This window comes from Schistocerca nitens, chromosome 4 (assembly GCF_023898315.1).
Source record: "Schistocerca nitens isolate TAMUIC-IGC-003100 chromosome 4, iqSchNite1.1, whole genome shotgun sequence".
In the NCBI taxonomy this organism is placed as follows: Eukaryota; Metazoa; Arthropoda; class Insecta; order Orthoptera; family Acrididae; genus Schistocerca; species Schistocerca nitens.
In genome coordinates, this window is record NC_064617.1 from 603367300 (window position 1) to 603394801 (window position 27502).

The window sequence follows — 27502 nt, forward strand, 5'->3', positions numbered from 1 at the left end:
CAGTGTGGTTCTAGTTGCCTGAGACTGCAGTTATGTGTGAGAGTTGCATTTGTGTGTGTGTGTGTGTGTGTGTGATTGATGAAGGCGTTAATGACTGAAAGCTTTAATTGTGAGAGTCTTTTTGTTGTGCCTATCTGCGACTCAGCATCTTTGCTATATGGTGACTAAAAACTTTTCCTCTCTTGTTACATTCCATCCTGGATTTTCCATTGTTTGATTTTTGTCAAAAATTACATTTAAATATGTAGTTCAAATGGTTATATTTATCTTCATGATTGCATTGATACAGTTAGTTTCACTAGAAGCTCATTTAATTAAAAGTTATGGCTAACAGAAATTTTGACTATAGTAAGTAATGGGGAAACATGTTGAGCTACTACACAATAATATGAGCTATTACAATTCATACGAAAGTAGGTATTTCAATCTTTCTGGAAATATATTTTAAATTACTTGAAACTAATTAACTCCAAAGATGACTGACATTGTTGTTGTTGTGGTCTTCAGTCCTGAGACTGGTTTGATGCAGCTCTCCATGCTACTCTATCCTGTGCAAGCTTCTTCATCTCCCAGTACCTACTGCAACCTACATCCGTCTGAATCTGCTTAGTGTATTGATCTCTTGGTCTCCCTCTACGATTTTTACCCTCCACGCTGCCCTCCAATGCTAAATTTGTGATCCCTTGATGCCTCAAAACATGTCCTACCAACCAATCCCTTCTTCTAGTCAAGTTGTGCCACAAACTTCTCTTCTCCCCAATCATATTCATGGTTCCTGAAGAGGGGCAGCAGCCTTTTCAGTAGTTGCAGGGGCAACAGTCTGGATGATTGACTGATCTGGCCTTGTAACATGAACCAAAACGGCCTTGCTGTGCTGGTACTGCGAATGGCTGAAAGCAATGGGAAACTACAGCCGTAATTTTTCCCGAGGACATGCAGCTTTACTGTATGATTAAATGATGATGGCGTCCTCTTGGGTAAAATATTCCGGAGGTAAAATAGTCCCCCATTCGGATCTCCGGGTGGGGACTACTCAGGAGGACGTTGTTATCAGGAGAAAGAAAACTGGCGTTCTACGGATCGGAGCATGGAATGTCAGATCCCTTAATCGGGCAGGTAGGTTAGAAAATTTAAAAAGGGAAATGGATAGGTTAAAGTTAGATATAGTGGGAATTAGTGAAGTTCAGTGGCAGGAGGAACAAGACTTTTGGTCAGGTGATTACAGGGTTATAAATACAAAATCAAATAGGGGTAATGCAGGAGTAGGTTTAATAATGAATAAAAAAATAGGAGTTCGGGTTAGCTACTACAAACAGCATAGTGAACGCATTATTGTGGCCAAGATAGACACAAAGCCCATGCCTACTACAGTAGTACAAGTTTATATGCCAACTAGCTCTGCAGATGATGAAGAAATTGATGAAATGTATGACGAGATAAAAGAAATTATTCAGGTAGTGAAGGGAGACGAAAATTTAATAGTCATGGGTGACTGGAATTCGTCAGTAGGAAAAGGGAGAGAAGGAAACATAGTAGGTGAATATGGATTGGGGGGAAGAAATGAAAGAGGAAGCCGCCTTGTAGAATTTTGCACAGAGCATAACTTAATCATAACTAACACTTGGTTCAAGAATCATAAAAGAAGGTTGTATACCTGGAAGAATCCTGGAGATACTAAAAGGTATCAGATAGATTATATAATGGTAAGACAGAGATTTAGGAACCAGGTTTTAAATTGTAAGACATTTCCAGGGGCAGATGTGGAATCTGACCACAATCTATTGGTTATGAACTGCAGATTGAAACTGAAGAAACTGCAAAAAGGTGGGAATTTAATGAGATGGGACCTGGATAAACTGAAAGAATCAGAGGTTGTAGAGAGTTTCAGGGAGAGCATAAGGGAACAATTGACAGGAATGGGGGAAAGAAATACAGTAGAAGAAGAATGGGTAGCTCTGCGGGATGAAGTAGTGAAGGCAGCAGAGGATCAAGTAGGTAAAAAGACGAGGGCTAATAGAAACCCTTGGGTAACAGAAGAAACATTGAATTTAATTGATGAAAGGAGAAAATATAAAAATGCAGTAAATGAAGCAGGCAAAAAGGAATACAAACGTCTCAAAAATGAGATCGACAGGAAGTGCAAAATGGCTAAGCCGGGATGGCTAGAGGACAAATGTAAGGATGTAGAGGCTTGTCTCACTAGGGGTAAGATAGATACTGCCTACAGGAAAATTAAAGAGACCTTTGGAGAAAAGAGAACCACTTGTATGAATATCAAGAGCTCAGATGGCAACCCAGTTCTAAGCAAAGAAGGGAAGGCAGAAAGGTGGAAGGAGTATATAGAGGGTTTATACAAGGGCGATGTACTTGAGGACAATATTATGGAAATGGAAGAGGATGTAGATGAAGATGAAATGGGAGATAAGATACTGCGTGGAGAGTTTGACAGAGCACTGAAAGACCTGAGTTGAAACAAGGCCCCGAGAGTAGACAACATTTCATTAGAACTACTGATGGCCTTGGGAGAACCAGTCATGACAAAACTCTACCATCTGGTGAGCAAGATGTATGAGACAGGCGAAATACCCACAGACTTCAAGAAGAATATAATAATTCCAATCCCAAAGAAAGCAGGTGTTGACAGATGTGAAAATTACCGAACTATCAGTTTAATAAGTCACAGCTGCAAAATACTAACGCGAATTCTTTACAGACGAATGGAAAAACTGGTAGAAGTGGACCTCGGGGAAGGTCAGTTTGGATTCCGTAGAAATGTTGGAACACGTGAGGCAATACTAACCTTACGACTTATCTTAGAAGAAAGATTAAGAAAAGGCAAACCTACGTTTCTAGCATTTGTAGACTTAGAGAAAGCTTTTGACAACGTTAATTGGAATACTCTCTTTCAAATTCTGAAGGTGGCAGGGGTAAAATACAGGGAGCAAAAGGCTATTTACAATTTGTACAGAAACCAGATGGCAGTTGTAAGAGTCGAGGGGCATGAAAGGGAAGCAGTGGTTGGGAAAGGAGTGAGACGGGGTGTAGCCTCTCCCCGATGTTATTCAATCTGTATATTGAGCAAGCAGTAAAGGAAACAAAAGAAAAATTCGGAGTAGGTATTAAAACTCATGGAGAAGAAGTAAAAACTTTGAGGTTCTCCGATGACACTGTAATTCTGTCAGAGACAGCAAAAGACTTGGAAGAGCAGTTGAACGGAATGGACAGTGTCTTGAAAGGAGGATATAAGATGAACATCAACAAAAGCAAAATGACGATAATGGAATGTAGTCAAATTAAATCGGGTGATGATGAGGGGATTAGATTAGGAAATGAGACACTTAAAGTAGTAAAGGAGTTTTGCTATTTAGGGAGTAAAATAACTGATGATGGTCGAAGTAGAGAGGATATAAAATGTAGACTGGCAATGGCAAGGAAATCGTTTCTGAAGAAGAGAAATTTGTTAACATCGAGTATAGATTTAAGTGTCAGGAAGTCGTTTCTGAAAGTATTTGTATGGAGTGTAGCCATGTATGGAAGTGAAACATGGACGATAACCAGTTTGGACAAGAAGAGAATAGAAGCTTTCGAAATGTGGTGCTACAGAAGAATGCTGAAGATAAGGTGGGTAGATCACGTAACTAATGACTGACATTGAAAGTCCGGAAACTCATAATTTTGATGGCCCATTTTGCCTTAATGCTTACAAGATTGTGAGCTTTAACACTGTAATTTTGTTATTATATTTTTTTCTAAATCAAATAATGCCAATAACTAATTAATTATTACACTAATTAAGATTTAAATGATTTATAACTATAAAAGATTATTTTCAAGATGCATGCCATTCTCATAAGTAGTGGATTTCTATCCTGTAAGCAAGACAGTTATATAATTTACTAACCTTCAATGTTTTTCATAAACCACATAACAGCAAAGACTTATAATCCATACAAAATAGCAACATCTAACTAGTTAATTTACAAAACTTTAAGTAGTTTTAGAAATCATATCATATTTTTATGCTTGTCTTGTGTCCTGAAGGGGACACTAAGGTGAGCAGAGCACCAAATCTAGGTGGCTTGACATTGCTGTATCAGAATGTACAAGGACTAGGCAACAAAATGTGTGAGCTGGAAGTAATTTTAAACTGTAATCTTAAGGAGGTTTCTGTGCTGTGTATCAGTGAGCACTGGCTTTGGGACACTCAGATTTGTGCAGCAAATATACCAGACTTTGATTTAATAAGTAGCTTTTGCAGGGAAACTTAAAAATGTGGAGGTGTATGCATCTATGTTAGTAGTAATGTTAAATCTAAGGAGGTAAAACTTAGCAAGGTGAAGTGCACAGAAAAAGATTTTGAATGTTGTATTTGAGAACTTACAGACTATCAAACTATCATTGCTTGCTATAGGTCCCCATCAGATGACTTTACCCAATTCTTATATTATATAGATGATCTTTCATATGAATTGAGAGGCATGTCAAAATGCACAATAGTTCTTGGTGACTTTAACTTAATTTTAACAAAAGTAATAACAAAAAGGTACAATTATTAAATCTGTTTAACACATACAACATGCAACCTACAGTGCAGGAAATTACCAGATATGGGGATGGGTCTGAAACAACACTTGATCAGATATTTACCAACAAACAAAGCTGTGAGTACAAGGTTGAGGTAACAGATACAGGCTTTTCTGACCATTTGGCTTTAAAAAAAATGATAAGGAATGAGAACAATATGAAATACACAGTCACTGAAAAATATGTACAAAGAAGACTTATTAATGCATACAACATAAGGGTATTTAATAGTATGCTAAAAATGTGCAGTGGGGCATAGAACAAAATGATGATGAGACAAAAAGTTAGACAGTTTTCTCACTGATTATAAATATTGCTAGAACGTAGCATTCCCTTTAAAAAGAATTAAATTCAGTGAGAAGACAAACACTTGAGTAACACAAGGGATTAAAAATCCAGCAACCACCCTTAGAAACCTAAGCAAACATGCTAAAATAAATACAACAATAAAACCATACTATAGGAAATATAGAAGGGTCTATAGGAAAGTTTACAGGCAAAAAAAGGCTAAGCAATGGTTCATACATTAATAAGGGAAGCAATAAATCAAAATCGATTTGGAAGGATATAAACAAGAGCATAGGAAAATGTAAAACCAAGACCCATAATTTCAAAATTAAAAGTGAGGATAAAGTGATAGAAGATGCTCAACAGGTAGCAAATATAATCAATGAGCATTATGTGAACATTGCAACGAACCTGTGCAATTCAAGCAACAAAAACATAAAAGTACCAACTTGTGAAAAGACAATGTTTCTGTACCCAGTAACAGAATGTGAAGTTACAAATGCTATAAATAAACTAAAAAATAAAATGTCTTGTGGTATTGACAGAATTCCAGACAAGGTAATCAAACATAGTTCTACCAGTATAGATACTCACCTAACGGACATTATTAATATGTCTTTCAGGACAGGGGTGTTCCCATCAAAACTAAAACTCTCCATAATAAAGCCACTTCACAAAAAGGATAGCACAGCAGACATAAATAATTATAGGCCAGTATCATTATTGTCAGGTTTCTCTAAAGTAACTGAAAGAGTAATGTATGACTTCCTGAATAAAAATAAAATGCTGAATAAAGCTCAAAATGGGTTTAGAAAGAACAGATCCACAGAAATGGCAGTCTCCCAATTCATGAAAATGATTCTAAATGCCTTGGACAAGAATGAATTAAGCTGTGGAATATTCTTAGATATATCTGAAGTGTTTGATTTAACCAGCGATGACTTATTGCTTATGAAACTAGAATGTTATGGGGTCCGGGGACTTGCCTTCAAATGGTTCAAATCTTATCTCTCTGATAGACAACAGAAAGTACAAATATGTCATGAAGGCAAAGAGTATCTTTCAGATCTTTTTTTTTTTTTTAAAAAAAACCTAGCTATGGAGTGCCCCAGGGTTCTGGGTTACACCCTCTGTTGTTCTTGGTGTACATAAACGATTTGCCAAACTATCTGACAGTTGCAGAAATGGTGATGTTTGCTGATGACACTCACATTTTTATAAAAGGATACACTGAGGATTATCTACAGCAGAGTGTCTCTAGGACAAAAAAAGGAGACAGGAAAACGGTTTAGCGATAATGCTTTGATCATAAATAAGGATAAAACAGTATTGATGAATTTCAGTAATATTAAAAGTAAAGCTAGAAGAAGAGTAAAAGCTGAGTTACGGAGCTATGTTACTGCACAAGCTCCATACACAAAATTCCCCGGTATATGGATGGATGAGCACTTGATATGGGAAAAGCATCTAGAAGTTTTGAGTAAAATATTAAGTAAATGCTGCTATGTGCTAAGAATGCTTTGGGAATGTTGCAACACTGAATCATTGCTGTGTGCCTATTATGCTTACATGAACAGTTTGCTTAGATATTGTGTGATCTGGGGAAATACAGGTATGGCAAAACAAGCTTTCAGACTTCAAAAAAGGGCTACTAGAATAATGTAGGGAGTTCCCAGCAGAGTGTCATGCAGGGAAATATACAAAGGATTTAAAATAATGACTCTTCTTAGCTTATACATCTATGAATGTGTATGCTTTCTAAAAACTCACAAGGAATTTTCAACATTAAATAATCAGGTTCATAACCATGAAACAGGGAACAGGGATGATTTTCACAGAGACACCCACAAAGGAGCACTCTACCAAAAAAGTGTAAACTACCAGCCCAAAATACTTTTTTGTGCATTGCCTTCTACAATAAAGAAAATTAAAGAATTTTGCAAATTCAAGGTAGATCTTAAACAATTTTTACTAACACATAGTTTTTATAGCATTGAAGAATATCTGAATATGGAAAAGTAATATTATTTACATATACTGATATAAAATATTTATATTTATTATCCAAGTTTTTGAAACAAATTGAAGATAAGAAAATATATTGTAATTGACTACATCCATACAATGTATATTGTTAATGAATTAATAAAGAGATTGATTGGTTGATTGTTACCCACTTATCATTTCACTGTCCTTCAACCACATTCCATAAATGCTTATTAGAGTAGCACATTGACAACCACCAGCTTCACCATTTTTGGCATGCTCATTCCTAGGTACCAGGCCATAACAATCTGACCTTTTTCAAAGTCATTTATGTCATTGCTGGACCGACCCCCCCATTCATCTCTGCTCTGTTTATTTACTTTCCTTACTGTGTCATGTGAACACATTAAGTCTCATGGTGGACAGGGTCATAATGCCTTGGCCCTTCAGAGTAGATACAGTGTAAAAAGATAAGTGCACAGCTCTTCCTGATCTATGCAACAACAAAGGTTATTAATGAGAAACTTCTGAACAAGATGTACTATGAACTTATATTTTCATGTTTGTCCTATTGATTATAGCTGTGTGGAAGTTGTAAAATGAAAGTTCATTTTAGCAGGTGTTGGTGTTTTCATTTCATGTCTAGGTTTGATATCAACAGTGCGCAATTTGCAGGGGGGGATGGGGGGGATTTCCCCCCCCCCCCCCCCCCTGCATCAGACCATCCCCTCCTCTGGTTTTAGTTTATGCATCCCAACCTGGGATGTTTATTTCCCACGCACTGTAGTAAAACTTTACATATAATTTAAATTTGTGGAGCCGAACACTGAAAGTTTTTAATAAGTCTTACTATTAATATGTTTCTAAAAACAAAGATGATGTGACTTACCAAACGAAAGCGCTGGCAGGTCGATAGACACACAAACAAACACAAACATACACACAAAATTCTAGCTTTCACAACCAACGTTTGCTTCATCAGGAAAGAGGGAAGGAGAGGGAAAGACGAAAGGATGTGGGTTTTAAGGGAGAGGGTAAGGAGTCATTCCAATCCCAGGAGCGGAAAGACTTACCTGCTTGTGTCTGTATATGTGTGGATGGATGTGTGTGTGTGTGCGCGAGTGTATACCCGTCCTAGATGGGAACTTGCTCTTCAATATATCCTCTCTTCCCGTTACCCACCAGGCCTCAATCTCCCCTAATTTCAAGTTGCCGCCACTCATACCTCACCTGTCATTCAACAACATATTTGCCTCTGCACTTCTGCCTCGACTGACATCTCTGCCTAAACTCTTTGTCTTTGAATATGTCTGCTTGTGTCTGTATATGTGTGGATGGATATGTGTGTGTGTGCAAGTGGTTACCCGTCCTCCCTAAGGTAAGTCTTTCCGCTCCCGGAATTGGAATGACTCCTTACCCTCTCCCTTAAAACCCACATCCTTTCGTCTTTCCTTCTCCTTCCCTCTTTCCTGATGAAGCAACCATGGGTTGCGAAAGCTTGAATTTTGTGTGTGTTTGTGTCTCTATCAACATACCAACCCTTTCATTTGGTAAGTTACATCATCTTTGTTTTTATACATATTTTTCCCACGTGGAACGTTTCCCTCTATTATATTCATATTATTAATATGTTTCAGTTTTCTGTCATCAGAGTAAGTACAGCTTTTCACAAATGTGCCTCTACTTTTTGAATTCCCCTCGTATACCTGTATTTAGATGATTTTGTAAATAACCTTTACCTATAATGTACTTTTAAAAGATATAACAAGGGATGGCTTTTCTGATAGAGCATACGCGTGAATAGTGAGTTTTGGCATTAACATCTATTTATAAATAGCTGTTTAACCATGCGTAATGCCACGGTCCAAGCTAGTAACATATATAATTCTACTAACCCCCTAAGACATCCCCCCCCCCACAGGTAAAAGCACAAATCGCACCCTGGATATCAATAAGTTAAATTTGTCATTTATGTATGCAGGAAATAATTATTGATTTACTTCTGAAGTATCAATCATGCATTAAAAAAACTAACACCTAGTAAATTTGTTATTTATCTTTTCTAGTTACAATATACAATAAGAACATTTCAAATTGTTTTATTTTACAATATTAATGTTTAAATCTTAAAAGCAACCAGTATTATTTGTAATATATTTACTTTGTGCTTTACTATCTTTGACTTGGTGTCAGGAGGCATAAAGTGCTTTGGCTTGGCAAGCAAAAAGTAAGAAGTGTGTTGCTGGTTGGACACAATGGGAAAACATTAGAACATGTGAACAGTTTCTATGACAGCATGATGTGAGGAGTTGTGAACAGAGTGTAATGGGAATAAACACTAGAAATGTTAATGAGATGTCTGATTTAACGAAAACATGAGCCACATGAAGTTTCCAAAGATAACAAACCAACCCAAGAATTTTCTGAAAATAATGGACTATGTTCAACAATTAATGAAACGACTCAGGCATGAAGTTATGTATAAAATGTGTGTTTTTACTGCTTTTCAAAAAATTTAAATTACATTGTAAAAAATACGCATAAATTTTCTTGAGTAAACTACAGTTACAGTTAATTTTTGTATACTTTTTATCCTCATGAACAGTTAGAGTAAAAAAGCATTACAAGCTGCACAAGCTGGCTACTTGGGAAGAATATTCATGATTCAAGAAAGAACAGTGAGATATCTAGCAAAAATGCCACCCAGACAGCCCTGTACAGTCACATTAATGTGACCACATTTTGAAAGCCTGAATAACCACCACCTGTAGTGGAGACCACTTCAAGACATGCAGAAAGAGAGTCTGAGGCTCTGGTAGGTACCAACAGGGTCGTGGAGCCATGCTCACTCCAGTGCCATTTCCAGCTGCACTACATTTCTCAGCTGAGGATACATGGCACGAACAGCCCACTAGAAGTGTCCCATACATTCTTGATCGGATTTAAATCTGGGGAGTTTGGTGGCCAGAAGAGTATGGTAAACTCATCCTGGTGCTCTTCAAAACAATGCACATACACTATGATCTGTGTGATACATTGCACTGTCCTGCTGGTAGATGCCATCGTGCCAAGAAAAACAGATTGCACATAGGGTGGACATGGGCCCCAAGGATAGATGCATATTTGTGTTGACCCTTTGTGGTTTACAGAATGACGAGATAACTGAGGGAATGGCCTCTGACTTGGAAGCTTCCGACGATTGTAACAGGGAGTTTCCTTACAGACATTTCACGCTGTACATGCCAATGTCCAATAGAGCATAAAATGTGATTTATCTGAAAATGTCATCCGTCACCCATCAGTGGAGGTTCAGTTGCAGTACTGGCATGCAAATTCCACGCTCTGTCACCAGTGAACAATAGTCAGCGTTTGTGCATGAAGCAGATGCCTGCTGTGGAGGCCCATACGCAGCAATGTTCACTGAACAGTCATTGGGGAGATGCTGTTGGTAGCCCCATGGTTCATCTGGATGATCAGTTGCTCAATAGTTGCATGTCTATTCACCTGTACATGTCTTCCTGTCACCTGTACATGCCTTCATTCACCCCTGTCATCTATGGAACACGGGCTCCACAGCTGCCTTGTTGCTGGTTTTCGGTTGTGCCATTTTGCTGTACATGTTATACTTCAACCACAACAGTTATGAACAGTTTATAAAGTTAGCCATTTCATAAATGATTCCACTCTTGGCCTGAAAGCCAATGATCATACCTCTTTGTACATCAAATAAATTGCTCTGTCTCTGCATTATGCCAAAGACTGCACTGTTTTCTGCATCCCGCCAACAAGCTTTATATGTCCTCCACTGCTAGTCCTGCCACATGCCGTCTGTGAGTGGTTATTACTCATTGACATCAAACATAATTGGTAGTCACATTAATGTGACTGGACCAAGTATATCATATTATGACAGTGAGGGAAAATTACAATCAGCTCACCACACAACACGACAAAAGGAAAATTATTGCCCAAGGCAACAAAAACTCAAATTGACAATCGGTGCACCAAATAAAGCAAGCAATAGGTTTTTTTTTATAAATTATGTACTTCAATATAGGAAATAAAATGGATTAAATGCTATTTAAAGTAGTTTAAAACCTTACAGTGTTGGTAAGCACTAAAATAAATATTATGCCTTACTCGTTTCAACACATTCCAGAGGTCCAAGAGTTATGCGACCTTGTGAATCATGAACCAGCTCCTTTTGTTGTAGGAATATCATGTCAGTGATTCCTAATGTATTAGGAGATGTATAGAGACCCTCATCTGTATGCCATCGTGCTTCATTTGCATCACAGTTACAGGATTGTTTTGGATCAATACAAGTTTTGTTCACTGCAAAGTAAACAAATGCACTGAATTTATGGTACATAAAGTCAGACAGACTGTGATCATTTTTCACAATACAGTCATAATCAAGATTTTTACAACTTCAAGTTACTATAAACATTTAAAATACAGATCTTTGAATTGTGATTTAATCATAGTTACCAGCGCATGGGCACGTTCCTTTCTTTACATCACCAATGTAGTCAACAATTTGTTTGTTTGCTGATGACTGGAACCATGTAGCGGAATGTAGCTCCAATGGTGCTTTATAGCAATCATACTTTATATGCTGGCTACAGCGTAAGGAATGGGAGATCAGTTCTTGTAACATCTCAGGGCTAAATTCCCGGTACTGGATCTTCAACTTGAAATCTTTTTCTGCCAAACTACGCACATCCTAAACAGGGTTAAAATAAATTCATCTATACTTGTGCATGTAATTTTTGCTTACAGAAAACACCAAAACAATACTATATTGATAAATAATAACCATAAAAATAATGATAACAATAATAATATTAATAGTAATAGACATAACATTAGCACTAACTCTGCATGTAATAGGTACTGAAAGGATTAAAGTGATGGAGCCAAGAGAGATCTCTCCAGCATAATAATACATTTGTAGCTTCATGATTATGACATGATGATCATCCCAGCAATTACTTATGACTGGCAACAGTGGTATGCTGGGAGACATACTAACACAACTATCCCAGGCCCTGACCCATACACTCTAGTTTCTTCCAACCATCAGATTCTGTGAGATAAGGAATATGACATGGGAAATAAACAGAGGTTATCAAAATCTCTATTCCAACAGGGAAAAAAAGAAAGAAAACCTCCAGAGGAAACACATTTCAGAGATAAAAGTGATATTTGCTCAGAAAACTGTCCATTAGGATAAAAAGGAATCTAATTATTTTGTTGACCACCTTACAAGTAAAAAAAACTGTTATACATTCAGCACTCAAATTTAATCCTACCTCTGAAATGACCTCACCACTTAGTCCTACATTTGACAGTAGAATATTTGCTTTGTACGACATCCTTGCTCAGATTAATAACAATAGTAGGAAAGTTACACAAAGTTGAAGACTTATGGAAACCCTTTGAGGAGACTACCAGCAGGATAACTCTTTGGTGACTTCTTGTTTTACTTTTATGTAAAGTTTGGAAAATACATGGATACAGATTTCAGAATTTACAGTGGTCTGCGAGGTGCCCTTCATTTTATTTTTCCTCCAGTGTGCTTGATTTGTATGTCTTCTCTGTGCCTATATCCACATTAGAAATCACATAATTAGATTTTCACCTACTGTTCTCAGATCCTGGTGGTAGTCTACTCAAAGTCTAGCATCAGGATCTGAGAACAGTAGGTAAAAATCTAATTATGTGATTTCTAATGTCGAGATAGGCACAGAAAAGACACACAAATCAAGCACACTGGAGGACACATAAAATGAAAGACACCTTACAGGCCACTGTAAATTCTTTGATATGAAATCCATATCCATGTATTTTCCAAACTTCACATAAAAATGAAACAGGAAGTCACCAAACTTTCCACTACAGGAATTTCAGACTGATCTTGTTGCAGTCACAGACACAATATGTTTAAGATCTAGAATGTCAAATACTGGAAAACAATTATTTTAATATGCACCACTGCTTAAGAATAACTGAAGTGCAATTCCTGCCTAACAAACTCAGACTTAAAACCAACAGATGTTCAGCAGCAGCGGTCTCGAACAAAACATTACTGTGTTCTTATAAAACATATGAGAGCAAGAATCTAAAGACTGTGCAGGCCCAGACAGCACACTTGTAGTATTATGCCTGAAATCAAAACAGACTCTAGGGGAATTCAAACATTGGATTGTGAAACACAAGTCATGATCAGATAAAGAGGACTGAATAAAATGGAATCTGTAGAAAGGCCACATTGAATGATTGAAAGGTGAGAGATGTTCCTAAGTATGCAGAAGATGATTTGACAATCAAATAAACTGTGATGCACCTAAAGAAAGACTGTCCTTTAGAAAGCCTTGCTAGACATACATTTAGAACCCTGACAGCATAGGAAACAATAGAAATAAATTTAACTCTAAAAAAAAATGATGTAACTGGAGTGTTTACAAGATGGATCTCGAATCTGAAGACATTATTGAGATTCACTGCTTTACCAGTGTAATCATAACCTTTGTAATGTTTAATATCTACAACCCTTGAGATGAACATAAATACGTACTGTAAATCAGGGTCATAGAATCAATATTGAATGATCAGTCTTCACTGGTTGAATACCACTCTTAACTAGGACTAACGAAGAAACAAAATATGTACACAATAAATAGACAAAATGGTGTCAATGGCAGTCTTTTAGGTATCAAAGGAGAAAAAAGACCCTTATAGGAAACCTACAGCACCACAGCACTTGAAATATGATCTGATTTATCAGCTACTTTCCTTCAGCTACATTGAGAAAATCACACTGAGATCGTGAAGCAACAGTGAAACAATTTTTGAGAGTTATCAATCTGAAAAAAGTTATGCAAATTTACACAGATTCACTATAACAAGACTACAGTCTCACAGAAAATGTTATAGAGGAAATGGTCATCAGAGTAGCTAATTCAGAATATAGAAAGGTTGAAATGGATTTTGGTAAATTTAAAGCAAAGTCATCAACATTAAGAGTGTAAGAGGAATTCCACTATTATGTGCAGAGGAGTGAGCACACAGGTGGAAAGAGTATGTAGAAGAACCATGATGATGTGATAGAAAAAGAAATGGGAACTGACATGGAACACATAGAGGATCTAGTATTGGAACCAGAGTTCAACCAAGTTCTGGAAGACTTGCCATCAAATAAGGTAGAAGTAACTGACTACTGCCCTTCATTATTTCTAAAATTGTTTGAGGAAGTGGCAACCAAATGCTATTCAAGTTGATGTGTAGAATCTATAAGTCTGGAGATATACCATCAGACCCTCAGAAAAATATCATCCACACAGTCCTGAAGATATTAACAGCAGAAAAGTGTGAGAACTATCACACTATCAACCTATAATACAATGAGAAGTAAAGTTGCCACTCACCATATAGCAGAGATGCTGAGTCGCAGATAGGCACAACAAAGAGACTCTCACAATTATAGCTTTGGGCCATTAAGGCCTTCTATAGCAACAGACACACATATGCACACACACACACACACACACACACACACACACACACTAAACACAACTCACACACACAACTGCAGTCTCAGGCAACTGAATCCAAGCTGCCTGTGATTTCAGTTGCCTGAGACCACAGGCAGTGCGATTGAGGTAGGATACAATAGTAACAGTAGATATGCTAATGAAAAATCCTGGTGGAATGTAAATAATTAAAGGAGTAAAGGTAAAAACTCACCAAATAGCATGGGTAGTGAGTCATTACATGACACATGAACAAGCAGAAAACATTGCTAGCTTTCAGAATAGACCTTTCTTAGAGTTATAGAGCACACATCCTTTTATCCCGAAATCCTCCCAGCCTCATCTTCAACTAGCCCCCTCCCCCACAACCATCTCCATCCCTGGACCAGAACACAGACTCCTAACTTTACTCTTGCATTCCCACTCTCTTCCCCACTGTCTCTCCTTTGTCTGTTTTATTTCCCTCTCCCAGTTCCCTCCTCTATATAATCATGTGCTGTGCACAACTCATCCCTTCCTGTGGCCAGATTGAGGAAATCAATGCCAATACTACATTCGTGTCCCATGAACCTGCTGCCTTTCCCTACTAGCCACTCATCCCCACCTCCCTCCTGCTCCCCACTCCTTTCTCCCCTCGTCCACATCACCTAACACAACCTCACACCACAAGCAAGCTGGAATGCTGGCACAATATAGTTAACCAGGACAGTGTAGCTGTGTGTGTGTGTGTGTGTGTGTGTGTGTGTGTGTGTGTGTGTGTGTGTGTGTGTGTGTGTGTGTGTGTGTGTGAGGGTCTATTTATATATGCATATGTATGTGTACTCTATAGTTCCAAAAAAGAAGAATTTGTTGGAAAGCTACAATAGTTCTCAGCCTTGTTAACATACTTTTTGATGACTAACTGCTTCTACCAAACAAAAAGTTGTTACTAACAGAAAAACAGTAATGGATACTCCTGGATGGAAAAATACATAAAGTAAGAATAGGGCCACTACTCACCTACGGCAGAAAAATGTATGGCACACAGAATCATGTAGCAGAAAACAGTACTCATACTAGCTTTTGAGCACTTGCTCTTCCTCTAGTAAAACGACACCCGCACACACAACCATACAGACACCCAAACACTTACTCCCCCAGTCATGAATAGCCTGATTATTGATTATCAGTCATTAAGGGAAGTTACCTGGGCACATGGTGGTGAGGGAGGTGGGGGGGGGGGGGGCGGAGGCAATCAGGGAATAATAGAGATGAGGAGGGGTAGGAAAGCAAGGAATAGTGCGCATTGCAAGGCAGGTCCATTGGCAGATGACTCAGTGGCTGCACAACAAGACAAAAGAAGTTCAGAGGGTAGAATGCATAAGTGATAGGGAGAGGGAGAAGGGAATAAAGGAGGGCAGGAAAGGAAAAGAAGGTGGAGATGAAAAGGAAGAAAGGGAAATGGTGGAAAAGGGAGCTGAGGGAGAGGGGGGAGAGAGAGAGAGGGATGGAAATGGAGAGAGTGGGAGAGTGGGAGAGTGGGGAGAGAGGGAGAGAGAGGGGCGAGGGGAGAGAGGACAGGTTAGCAGAGGTTTAGGACAGGGGGTTGCGAAAACACAGGATGTGCTGGAGACAGAATTCCCAAATTCCCACCTGCTTAGTTATAAGACACTTGTGCTGGAACAGAGCATGCAAATAGTCCATTCACTGAAATAGTTGTTGAAGTCATTTGTGTTGTGGTGTGAAGCATGTTCAGCAACAGGGTACTCAATCTGTCTCATTCATAAACATATCCCTTGTGCCATCTCCTCCTTTGATACCAGTAAATTTGCTAACCAGCCAAGGACCAGCACTCCTTTGATGACCATGTACCACCCTGGCCTTGAAAAGGTGAACCACATCCTTCACCAGGACTTCGATTATCTGTCGTCATTCTGTGAGATGAGGGATATTTTACTCAAAACCCTATTCACATCACCCAACATAGTGTTCCACCATGCACCATATCTATATAATATCTTTGTCCATATCTATTCCAATCCTGCTCCCAAAACCAGGACCCCATGAATCATTGCCTTATGGTTGGCCCAGGTGCAAGACCTACCTCATACACCTGCCCACCACCTCCTACAGCAGATCAGTCACAGACATTTCCTACCAAACCAATAAAAGCCATATTAGCAATGCTGCAATAACTGTACTGCATTCTATCTGGGCATGATGAGTGGCAAACCATCTTCTTGCATGAATGGCCACAATTAGACTGTGGCAAACCTCGAGTTCCACCATCCAACAACCAAACATGCTGCACACCACAACACTAATGACTTCAACAGCTGCTTCACTACACAGGCCATTTGGATACTCGCTTCCACCACAAGTTTCTCTGAACTACACAGGTGGGAATTGACTCTCTCCAGTTCATCTTGCACTCTCGTAATCCTCCTGGCCTAGTCCTCTACTACTCTGTTTTCCACTGCCTCAACTTAACTTCCCCTTCTCCCTTCTGTTCACACCATTCCCTCCCTCCATGCAAGCATTCTCTCTCTCTCAACACCCTCCCCTTTCCACCACTCTCCCTTTCCTTCTTTCTTCGTTCACTGCTCCCTCTTCATCTCCACTTTCCTCTCATTTCCTCCTCTCCCTTCCTGGCCCTCTCTCTCTCTCTGTCTCTCATATGCTCTACCTCTGAGCTCTTTTCATCTTGCACAGCCACTGTGTGATCTGCTGAAAGATGTACTACACACTATCCTGTTGCCCAATCCTTGCTTTGTGCATTCTTCCATACCCTCTTCGTAGCTCCATCTGCCTAGGCTACTGTCCTCAATAATCAATAATCAGTATCACTGTGACCGCAGGAATGTGCATGTGTGTGCCTGTGTGATTGTGTATGTATGTACTTTACAAGAGAAAGAGCAAAAGTTAGAAAGGTAGTGTGAATGCTGTTTTCTGTTGCATGTTTCTGTGCTGTGAATTGGCAGACTACACTTGCAGTAAGCAATTTCATTGTGCTAGAAACTGAATATTTGAAAAAGATTTTCAAATATGAGCTACAGAAATACCAATAATCAGAATAACTGTATCATGCCTTTACAGGTCTACTGATGGAGACGTAAGGAATTTTCTACAACTCACAGAAGATACATTAAGGAAACATGTAAAAAATAAGCAAACTATACACATTTGTGATAACTTCAGTGTAGACTTTAGCACATGACACAGTGGAAGCACTTAGATGATGAATACGTAGTGTCTTGCAACATAAAAATCAGAATACATTCCCCTAAATGAGAAAATACTGATGCTAATTCAATTATAGATAAAATAATGATTAGTGCTAATCAACATCAATACACTTCAGAAACACTTAAGACAGGAGTGGGGGACCATTATGACCAGAGTATAAGTTTCTAATAGGAAAGTAATAACACCCAATATAGGAAATCAACAATGTACAAAAGTAGATATTACAGTGGTCAGGAATTTAAAGGATTTAGGCCATATTTAAATGAAGAGTCAAGGGAGCAAATTAATAGTCCATGAAGCATATCTGCTAAATTTGATGTATTCAAACACAAACAATATTTTGATACATACTTTTCACTTAAAACTAGAAACCTACAGAAAGAGCTGTATCCTTTCAGGTATAAGAAAATCAGATGCTTAGAAACAGTTCCTCTACAGTATTTCTGAAATAAGCAGTACAACATCTCAATTTGACAAAAATTTTTGTACGTGTAAAGCAATACTCAGAAGAGTAATAAAAAACTGGCAGATTGTTGGAAAATGACATATTCATACAACTTTGTTGAAAGATAGTTGAATGAAAAGTTGCAAACTACCAGCAACCCAACAGATGTAGCTGATTAAACTGATTAATTTTTAATTTTTATTTTTTGTTTATTTAATTATAATGGCGAAAAGCTTCTTGAGTAAAATATCATTCATAAAAATTACACACATATGAGGTGGAACTTGAAGTAGCTACATAAGATAGTATTTCTCATGCCAACTGACATACAGAAAATACAGCTAGAAATGAAGCTACTAAAAGCTCAACACACTGCAGGAATAGATGACATTTCAGATTTGTTTATAAAAAAAATATCATAAAAATGGATTTGTTTTATAAATCTGCCCTTATCTGTAGGCAACTTTCTAGATTATTAAAAAATTACAAAAGTGAAACTACTTCATAAAAAAGGCAGCTGTGAAGTGGTGACAATCCCCTCCCCCCCCCCCCCCCACAAAAAAAAAAAAAAAAAAAAAAAAAAAAAAAAAAAAAAAAAAAAAAAAAAAACGGAAAAAGTTATACAGCCTTCCTGATTTATTAATTAAATATAACACACTAACAAAATTCCAACATGGATTCAGAAGAGACAATTCACTGAAACAGTGATATTTTCTTTTCTGTACAAAGCATTACAGGGAATAGATATGTAGGAACATGTTTAAAGCATATTTCTAGACTTAACACAGGCATTTGATACAATCAGCCATGATATGCTACTTCAACAGATTGAGAAGTTAGACACTGAGGGGCAGCATGCGACTAGATTTAATCCTGCCTCCCCCCAAAAAAACTCACAGGGATAACACACAAAGAAAATGACACAGTTAATACCTACCAGTTAGATCTATCAGCAATCAGACACAGTGAGCCACAAGGGCCCATAGGGACCAATCCTGTTTTTATTGCATGTTAAATGATTGAAAAACAAATGACAGTAACATTAAAAATATACAAAATTGCTGATGAGACCATCATCTTGTTCTTGTTTTTGAGGTCTTCAGTCCAAAGACTGGTTTGATGCAGCTCTCCGTGTTACTCTTCATCTCTGAGTAACTACTGCAAGCTACATCCTTCTGAATCTGCTTACTATATTCATCTCTTGGCCTCCCTCTATGGGTTTCACCTCCAATGCTTCCCTCCAGTGCTAAACTTGTGATACCTTGATGCCTCAGAATAAGTACTACCAACTGACCCCTTCTTCTAGTTAGGTTGTGCCACAAATCGCTCTTTTCCCCAATTCTATTCTTCCTCATTAGTTATGTTATCTACCCATTTAATCTTGAGCATTCTTCTGTAACACCACATTTCAAAAGGTTCTATTCTTCTCTTGTCTAAACTGTTTATCATCCTCGTTTCACTTCCATATATGGCTACATTCATACAAATACTTTCAGAAAAAGCTTCCTGACGATTAAATCTATGCTCGGTGTTAACAAATTTCTCTGCTTCAGAAACGATTTTCTTGCTATTGCCAGTCTATGTTTTATATTCTCCCTACTTTGACTGCCATCAGTTATTTTGCTTCCCAAATAGCAAAACTCATCACTACTTTAAGTGTCTCGTTTCCTAAACTAATTTGCTCAGCTTCACCTAATTTAATTTGACTACATTCCATTATTCTTGTTTTGCTTTTGTTGATGTTCATCTTATATCCTCTTTTGAGGACACTGTCCATTCCATTCAACTGCTCTTCCAAGTCCTCTGCTGTCTCTGACAGAATTATAATGTCATCAGCAAACCTAGAAGTTTTTATTTGTTCTCCTTGGACTTTAATTCCTACTCCAAATTTTTCTTTTGTTTCCTTTACTGTTTGATCAATATACAGATTGAATAACAATGGGGATAGGCTACAACCCTGTCTCATTCCCTTCTCAACCACTGCTTCCCTTTTGTGCCCGTTGACTCTTATAACAATCATCTTAAGAACAGGAAATTCAGAAGAAATACCAGAAGAAAACATTACAACTACAATTGAGAAGTAGTAGATTTCTTTGAAGCAAACAATTTATTTATAAAATTGGAATAAACTATTGCTATGAATGTATTTTCCACACAGAATAGGACACCAGCTAATTCAATATTGTACTAAATGGACAAGCAATTATCAAACCAAAAAGAACAAATTTTCTTGGCATATGGATACAACAGAACAAGAAAGGGCTATACATGCAGATTATATGAAAGAAAATTGAACAAGACATGTTTCATTATAAAAACATTAAGGGACTCACATAATACTCTTGGGATTATACATTTTGCATATGCTCACTCAGACTGAAATACAGAGTAGTATTTTGATGAAACTGTGAAGCACATGAGAAATCTTTCAGACTGTAGGATAAGGTTAGAAGTAAACCAAAGAATGTCATGCAGACAATGTTTTAGAGAAAATGTAATTCTACTACTTCCTTGAATGCATGTATTAGGAAAAATAATTAGTGATGAAGAGTGGATTGAAGTCCAGGAGATTAGTTCAGAAGAATCAATGTGGAAAGAAGTGGGATACTGAAGTACAAAGAAGTGGGATACTGAAGTAAAGAGGAACAATAAGGTGTGTTTGAAGTTCTCTATGGCGGTACATACTGTGACAATGAATACCACGTAAACAATTCAATTGAAGAGGAATGGAAATTTCTAAAAGGGCCATCACAGAATTTGTACAGATGAAGACAGGTACTTGGAAGGTAGCTGCAAAGAAATCTTTGGTAACAGAAGAGATACATCAACTGACAAACAAAAGAAGGAACTACAAAACTGGTCAAGGAAAGACAGGAATACAAAAATACAAGCCACTTAGGGATGAAATAAAGAGGAAATGTAGGAAAGCTATGATGAAATGGCTGCAGGAAAGATGTGAAGTCAAAAAAGAAATCATCATCAAAGGACTGACTCAGCATATAGAAAAGTCAGAACAATGCTTGGTGAAATTAAAAGCAAGGACATCAACATAAAAATTGCAATGGGAACCACATCATTATATGCAGAGGAGAGAGTAGACAGATGGAAAAAGTAAACTGAACACCTCTACAATGGGGAGGAACTGTCTGGTGTAATATAAGAATATAAGAAGAAATGGAAGGAGCCAAGGAAGATGCAGGGAATGCCACATCAGAATCAGTGTATAACAGAGCTGTGGCAGACTTGTAATCAGATAAGGCAGAAGGGATAAATAACATTACATTAGAATTTCTAAAAAAATTGGAGGAAATGGCAATCAAACAACCATTCAAGTTGACATGTAGAATCTATGAGACTTGAGACATAGCATCAGACTAGCAGAAAAATATCTTAAACACAATCCAAATGATAGTAAGGGCAGATAAGTAGGTGAACTACTGCACACTCAGCTTAACATCTCATGTATCCAAGTTACTGACATGAATAATGTATGGAATGATAGGAAGTATGGAAGATTTAAGTTTGACGTCCTGTTGACAACAAATTCATTAGAGCACATGCTCAGAATGTTTTAAGGATGGGAGAGGAAATCAGCCATGCCCTTTCAAAGGAACAATTCCAGCATTTGTCTGGAGCGATTTAGGGAAATCAAGGACAACCTAAACCAGGATGATTGGATGCAGATTTGAACCTTATTCCTCCTGAATGTGAGTCCTGTGTACTAACCACTGCACCACCTCACTCAGTTACTATACAGAAGAATGGAAAATAAAACTGAGGATCTGATAGATGATAACCATTCGGCTTATGAAATATGAAAAGACATTCATTGGAATTATTGACCTGGAAAAGTGATCAATAATGTAAAGTTGTGCAAGATATTTGAAATTCTTAAAAAATTATAAGTAAGCTACAGGGAAAGATGGGTAATATAGAACACATACAAAACTCAAGAGAGAAGAATAAAAATGAGAAACCAAGAACAAAGTGCTCAGATTAAGAAGGTGTAAGATGGGGGTGCAGTGTTTTACATCAAACAAGAAAGGTTCACAAGTGGGATTAAAACTTGGGTTGGAAGAATAACAATAATAAGATTCGTTAATGCCATTGTTATTCCCATTGAAAGGGCAGAAAAACTGGAGGGACTGTTGAAAGGAATGAACAGATCAATGATTATGAGTAAGACAAGTAAAGATCAAAGTAATGGCGTGTAGCAGAAAAGAGATTAGTGATGAATTTAATGCCAAAATTGGTGACCAATAGGTAGACAAAGTGTAGGAATTGAAGCAAAATAACACCTCAAAGACAAAGCAAGAAGAACATAAAAAGCAGAATATCACAGGTGAAGAGACAATTGCTGGCCAAAATAAGTCTACCAGTATCGAACATTGGGCTTAATTTGAGGAAGAAATTTCTGATAATATACATTTGGATTATAGCACTGTGTGATAGTGAATCAAGGACTGTAGGAACACTTAAGAAGAGGATCAAAGTGTTTGACATATGGTGCTATAGAAGGAAGTTGAAAATTAGCTGGGCTGACAAGTTAAGGAATGAGAAAGGAATATACGGAAAACACTAACAAAAACATGTGACAGGATGATAGGACATATGTTAAGACACCAGGGAATAAGATCCATGGTACTAGAGGAAGCTGCAGAGTGTAAAAACTGTAGGAGAAGCCCTGACTTTGTGAATGGTTATGATTTGTATGATTTTTTATGTTTTCAGCACTTGCAGAAAAGTTGTGACTGGAGATGTATAAGGGTTCAATTAACTTCAGTAACCATTTCTTTTGGACCAGGCTGCATATACCATCAATGCTAGATGAGTATTTTATTTGGTTCCTTGATAGCTTTTAATACATTTTCTTTGGTTATTTTAGTAATAAACATTGAGCTTTGTATGACATCTTTGTTTATGTCTGGTTGCATCTTTTTGGTGGAGTGTTTTTGTGCCGAATCTCTGCTATGCCAGTATAACAATTTTTGAAAATGTTTACTATTTCTGTGGGATGAAAAATTTTCTTATTGTTATAAGCCAAAACAATGTTTTCCCCTGCTTTTCGGCAAGGGTTGTGATGGGTGTATTGTTGGATGGAGTGGGTAGAGGGACAGAGAAGTGAGAGGCAGAGAGAGTGATTGTTGGTGGATGTCTAGTGGCTGGTTTGCCAGCTAGGAAGGAGGGGTGGCAGGTATATGGGCTGGGTATGTGATACATAGTTGTCAGAGAAGTTGGGGAGCAGTGCATGCTGAAGATGATGTGAATTGGAATTGGGTGACTGGGCAGAGGAATGAGAAACAGTTGGGTGGATTGTGCAGTGACAGTAGGTTACTGGAGATTGAGGCCATGGTGTTTAAAGGAGCAGAGGATGTGTTGCAAGGATAACCCTCATCCTCATAGTTCAGAGAAGCTGGTAGTGGAATTGAGGATCCAGATGGTCCGGGTTAAGGAGCAGCCATTGAAATTGACCATACTGTGCTCAGCCACAACTTGTGCCACTTGGTGATCAAGTTTGTTCTTGGCAACAGTTTAGCAGTGGCCCTTAATCCTTGTGGACAGCTGGTTTGTGCAGTGTTTGCAGCAGAGTTGGTATATGACAAGGTTGCTTTCACAGGTGACCCAGCCTCTGATGGACGAGGATACAGGACTGGAACGGGAGGAGCTGGGTGGATAGATTGGGCAGGTCTTGCACCTTGTTCTACCACAGCAATATGGTCCCTATGGAAAGCAGTTGGTAGTGGGAGTGGCATAGCGATGGATGAAGATGTTGTGTAGGTTGGTTGGGTGACAGAAAACTGCTTTAAGAAGGATGAGAAGTATCTCGGGTAGCATGTCCCCCATTTCAGGGCGAGCTGAGAGATACTCACAGCCCTGACAAAGGGTGAGGTTCAGTTGTTTCAGTCCAAGGCAATATTGGGTGAAGAGTGGGGAGCTCCTTGTAGCTGATTCTTGGGGATAATGGTAGGACTGGGGGTATGTGTGGATATGACACAGGAAATCTGTTTGTGGACTAGTTTTGAGGGTAGTGCCTGTCTGTGAAGGCCTTGATGACACCTTCAGAAAACTGGTCACAGGAGCTTTTGTCACTACATATAGAATATCCATGGTTGGCTAGCCTGTATGGCACAGATTTTTTGATGTTGAAGGGCTGGCAGCAGTCAAACTGCAGGTACAGTGGGTGGTTAGTGGGTTTAATGTGGACAGAGGTGTGGACGGTGCAATCAGAGAGGCAGAGGTCAGTATCCAGAAAGGTTGGCTAGAGGAGGACCAGGTGAAGTGGATGGGAGAGAAGATTTTGAGGTTGTGAAGGAATGTGGATAGGGTGTCTTGGCCCTGAGTTCAGATCATGAAGATATTATCAATGAACCTGAACCAGAGTAGGTGTTGGCAGTTTTCAGAGGCCTAGAAGGTTTCCTCCAGAAGACCAATAGGGTGGTTGGCACAGTGGCATAGGAGGGTGAAATACGGGTACCCGTGGCAGTGCCCCAAATTTGTTTGTAGCTGTAAGTCAGAATATAGTTGGTAAGGTGTATAAGGAAAAAGGTGGTGGGTTTGAACTCCGAAGGACATTGGAAGGTGCAGTGTTTGATAGTAGCAAGGCTATGGGCATGAGTGTTCATCTACATTTGCATATGATAGATATGTGACCAATGTCCATTACTTAGTACTTCATTTAAGTGATTTATGTTGCACTCAGTAAGAATATTTGTTCCATTTAGCCTATCTTGTGTTCACTGAATTCTGGATTACATAGTTTTACTGATGCATCATACTTATCCTCTTTAATCATTACTTGGTGTAAGGCTATGAATCTACTCAAGATGTCTTCTGTTATTTTGAGATTATATGCTTTTATTCAGTCTAATAGTGAACATTTGTGTCTATTTTCAGTGAGGAATCTTATCACCACAAATTACTAACTCACAGGATCTATATGGACCCTTTCACCGTGTACTAGTTTCCCTGAACTTTGGATGTGGGAATCTGCTTTTAAGTAGATTCTCTCACTCAGCTACCCCCATTGACTTAACTTCCATTAGCAACTTTCCCTTTTCCTGATGTGTCAGAACTGCATTATTTACGAAAACATTTGTTTATTTTCTTTTTCATTGTTCATTCCTCCCCCTCTCTAACACTTCAAAATTTTTCTCTATCTTTTCCTCTTTAGGCACTGCATTATTCTTTCTACTTTTTGTTTTTCTTCCTCGTTACTTCTCACTCTATCCCTTCTATCACCTACAAGCTGAAGCTGACACAGTGCTCAGCAGCACAATATTTTTGATCTCCTACACTCTCTGACAACTTTTCCTTTACCTTTGCCTTCCCTTGTTCTCACAGAAGGTGGGTTTTTCTAAACCTAAGGTCTGAGTGACACCCTCGCCTCATCACCAGATATTTTATTACCTCCCAAACCAATCCCTACTCCCTTTCTGAAGAAAGTTAGGACTAATATTTTCTGCCTTAAACATTTCTGTTGGCAGTACTAAGGATTGTGCCTTCTGAAGGTAAGAACAGGCCAGCCATTCTAGTTCAACGTAAGCTTCTCTACATATAATTGGCAATGTCCATACTGACTCACTCACTGACCCACTACTACCCAGTCCAAACCTCTGAGGATAGAATCTTGAAATTTTGCAGTGGTACTGGTCTTATACTACAGACATTTATTACCCCCTATGGGGGTGAAATAGGAGATGGGAAGCTTTTTTGAAAATATGTCACTATTAAGACAATTTTGAAGACAAGCCTATGAAAATTGGTATGTGGTTTCTTGGTCAGAAATAAAGAAATAGATGTATAAGCATTTTTGGAAATTTATCCCCTATGGGGATGAAATGGTGGGTGACTTTTTTTAAAAAAAGTAATTATTAAAAAACTACTTAAGTATTTTTAAAGTTACACCATGAAAATTGGTATTTCACTTCTTGGTTCCAAATAAAAAATACCTGTTTCAGTGTTTTTGGAAATTCATCCCCTTAGGAGGTTAAATAGAGGATGAAATATTTTGTGAAATATTTCATTACAAAATTTGGTTTCTCAAGGGAAAAAAATTGTTTCACTGTTTTTGGAAATTAGACCCCTGAGGGGGTGAAAAGTTTTACTAAAATATTTCATTGTGAAAGCATTATAAAGCTAAATCTATGAAAACTGGTATGGTTCAAATGGCTCTGAGCACTATGGGACTTAACTTCTGAGGTCATCAGTCCCCTAGAACTTAGAACTACTTAAACCTAACTAACCTAAGGACATCACACACATCCATGCCCGAGGCACGATTCGAACCTGCGACCATAGCGGTCGCGCGGTACCAGACTGTAGCGCCTAGAACCGCTCGGCCACTCCAGCCGGTGAAAACTGGCATCTGGCTTCTCATTTAGAAATGGGGGGAAAAATTATATATATATATATATATATATATATATATATATATATATTCACTGTTTTTGTAAATTCAACCATTAAGGGGGGGAGGGGGAGGGTGGGGCTGAAATAGGGCCAGACCGATTCTATGATTCATCATCCCTTAGCCTAAACTGCTAGGGATAGAAAACTGAAATTTAGAGAAGGTGTGGCTCTTAATACTGAAGGCATCGTTTAAGAAGGGACTGTTCAAAATTCCACTCCTAAGGGGGCAAAACAGGGGATGAAAGGCCTTTTAAAAACATGTCACTATTAAGGCAATTTTGAATGTAGAACTATGAAAAATGGTATTCGGTTTCTCAGTCAGAAATAAAATATGTGTCTCAGTATTTTTGAAAATCCAACCATCAAGGAGGTAAAATAGAGTATGAAAGTTATTTTGAAAATAAGTCATTGTTAAAGAACTATTAAAGCATTTTAATGATACGTCTATGAAAACTGATATTTGACTTCTCAGGTGGAAATAAAATAAATAAATAAAAATATTTCAGTGATTTTGGAATTTTAACCCCTTAAGGGACTAACATAGGAGATAGAAACTTTTATGAAATTATTTCATTATGAAAGCATTTTCAAAGCTAAATCTATTAGTATTGGGTTTCTTTGTTACAAACAAAACGTTGGTGTTTCACCATTTTTCAAATCTCCATCTCTAAGGCAGTTAAACACTGGAAAAAATTTTTTTAAGAAAATATTTCATGATATTAAAAAAAATTTAAAACCAACTCTATGAAAGCTGGTATTTCACTTCTCAGTTAGATATAAAGAAATGTGTTAGGGGACGAAAATTTCTATGGAAATATCATCATAGGAATGGAAAACGTGTAATTAACAAAACTCTTGGACACCAGCTACCAGAATCACTTTTTGGTCAGAAGTACAGGGCGATTCTAATTAAAGCTAAACTTTCAAACTGCTGTAGAAATGTATGACAGAAGAAAACTAAATAGTTACAAAATGTAGCAATAGATGGTGCTGTAAGCATCATAATTTAATAATGGTCGATTACAAATGA

At 37.9% G+C, this 27502-nt stretch overlaps 1 protein-coding gene across 1 annotated transcript in view; it reads right to left on the minus strand.

Annotated features, from left to right (window-relative positions):
- The window catches only part of LOC126251538 (axotactin), a 611191-nt gene that overhangs the window by 212658 nt on the left and 371031 nt on the right, over positions 1 to 27502 (minus strand). The window contains exons 17-18 of the mRNA XM_049952046.1: positions 11350 to 11584; positions 10999 to 11193 (exon numbers count right to left, since the gene is read on the minus strand). Coding sequence (XP_049808003.1) covers positions 10999 to 11193; positions 11350 to 11584 — 430 coding nt within the window. The remainder of the gene's footprint in view (positions 1 to 10998; positions 11194 to 11349; positions 11585 to 27502) is intronic.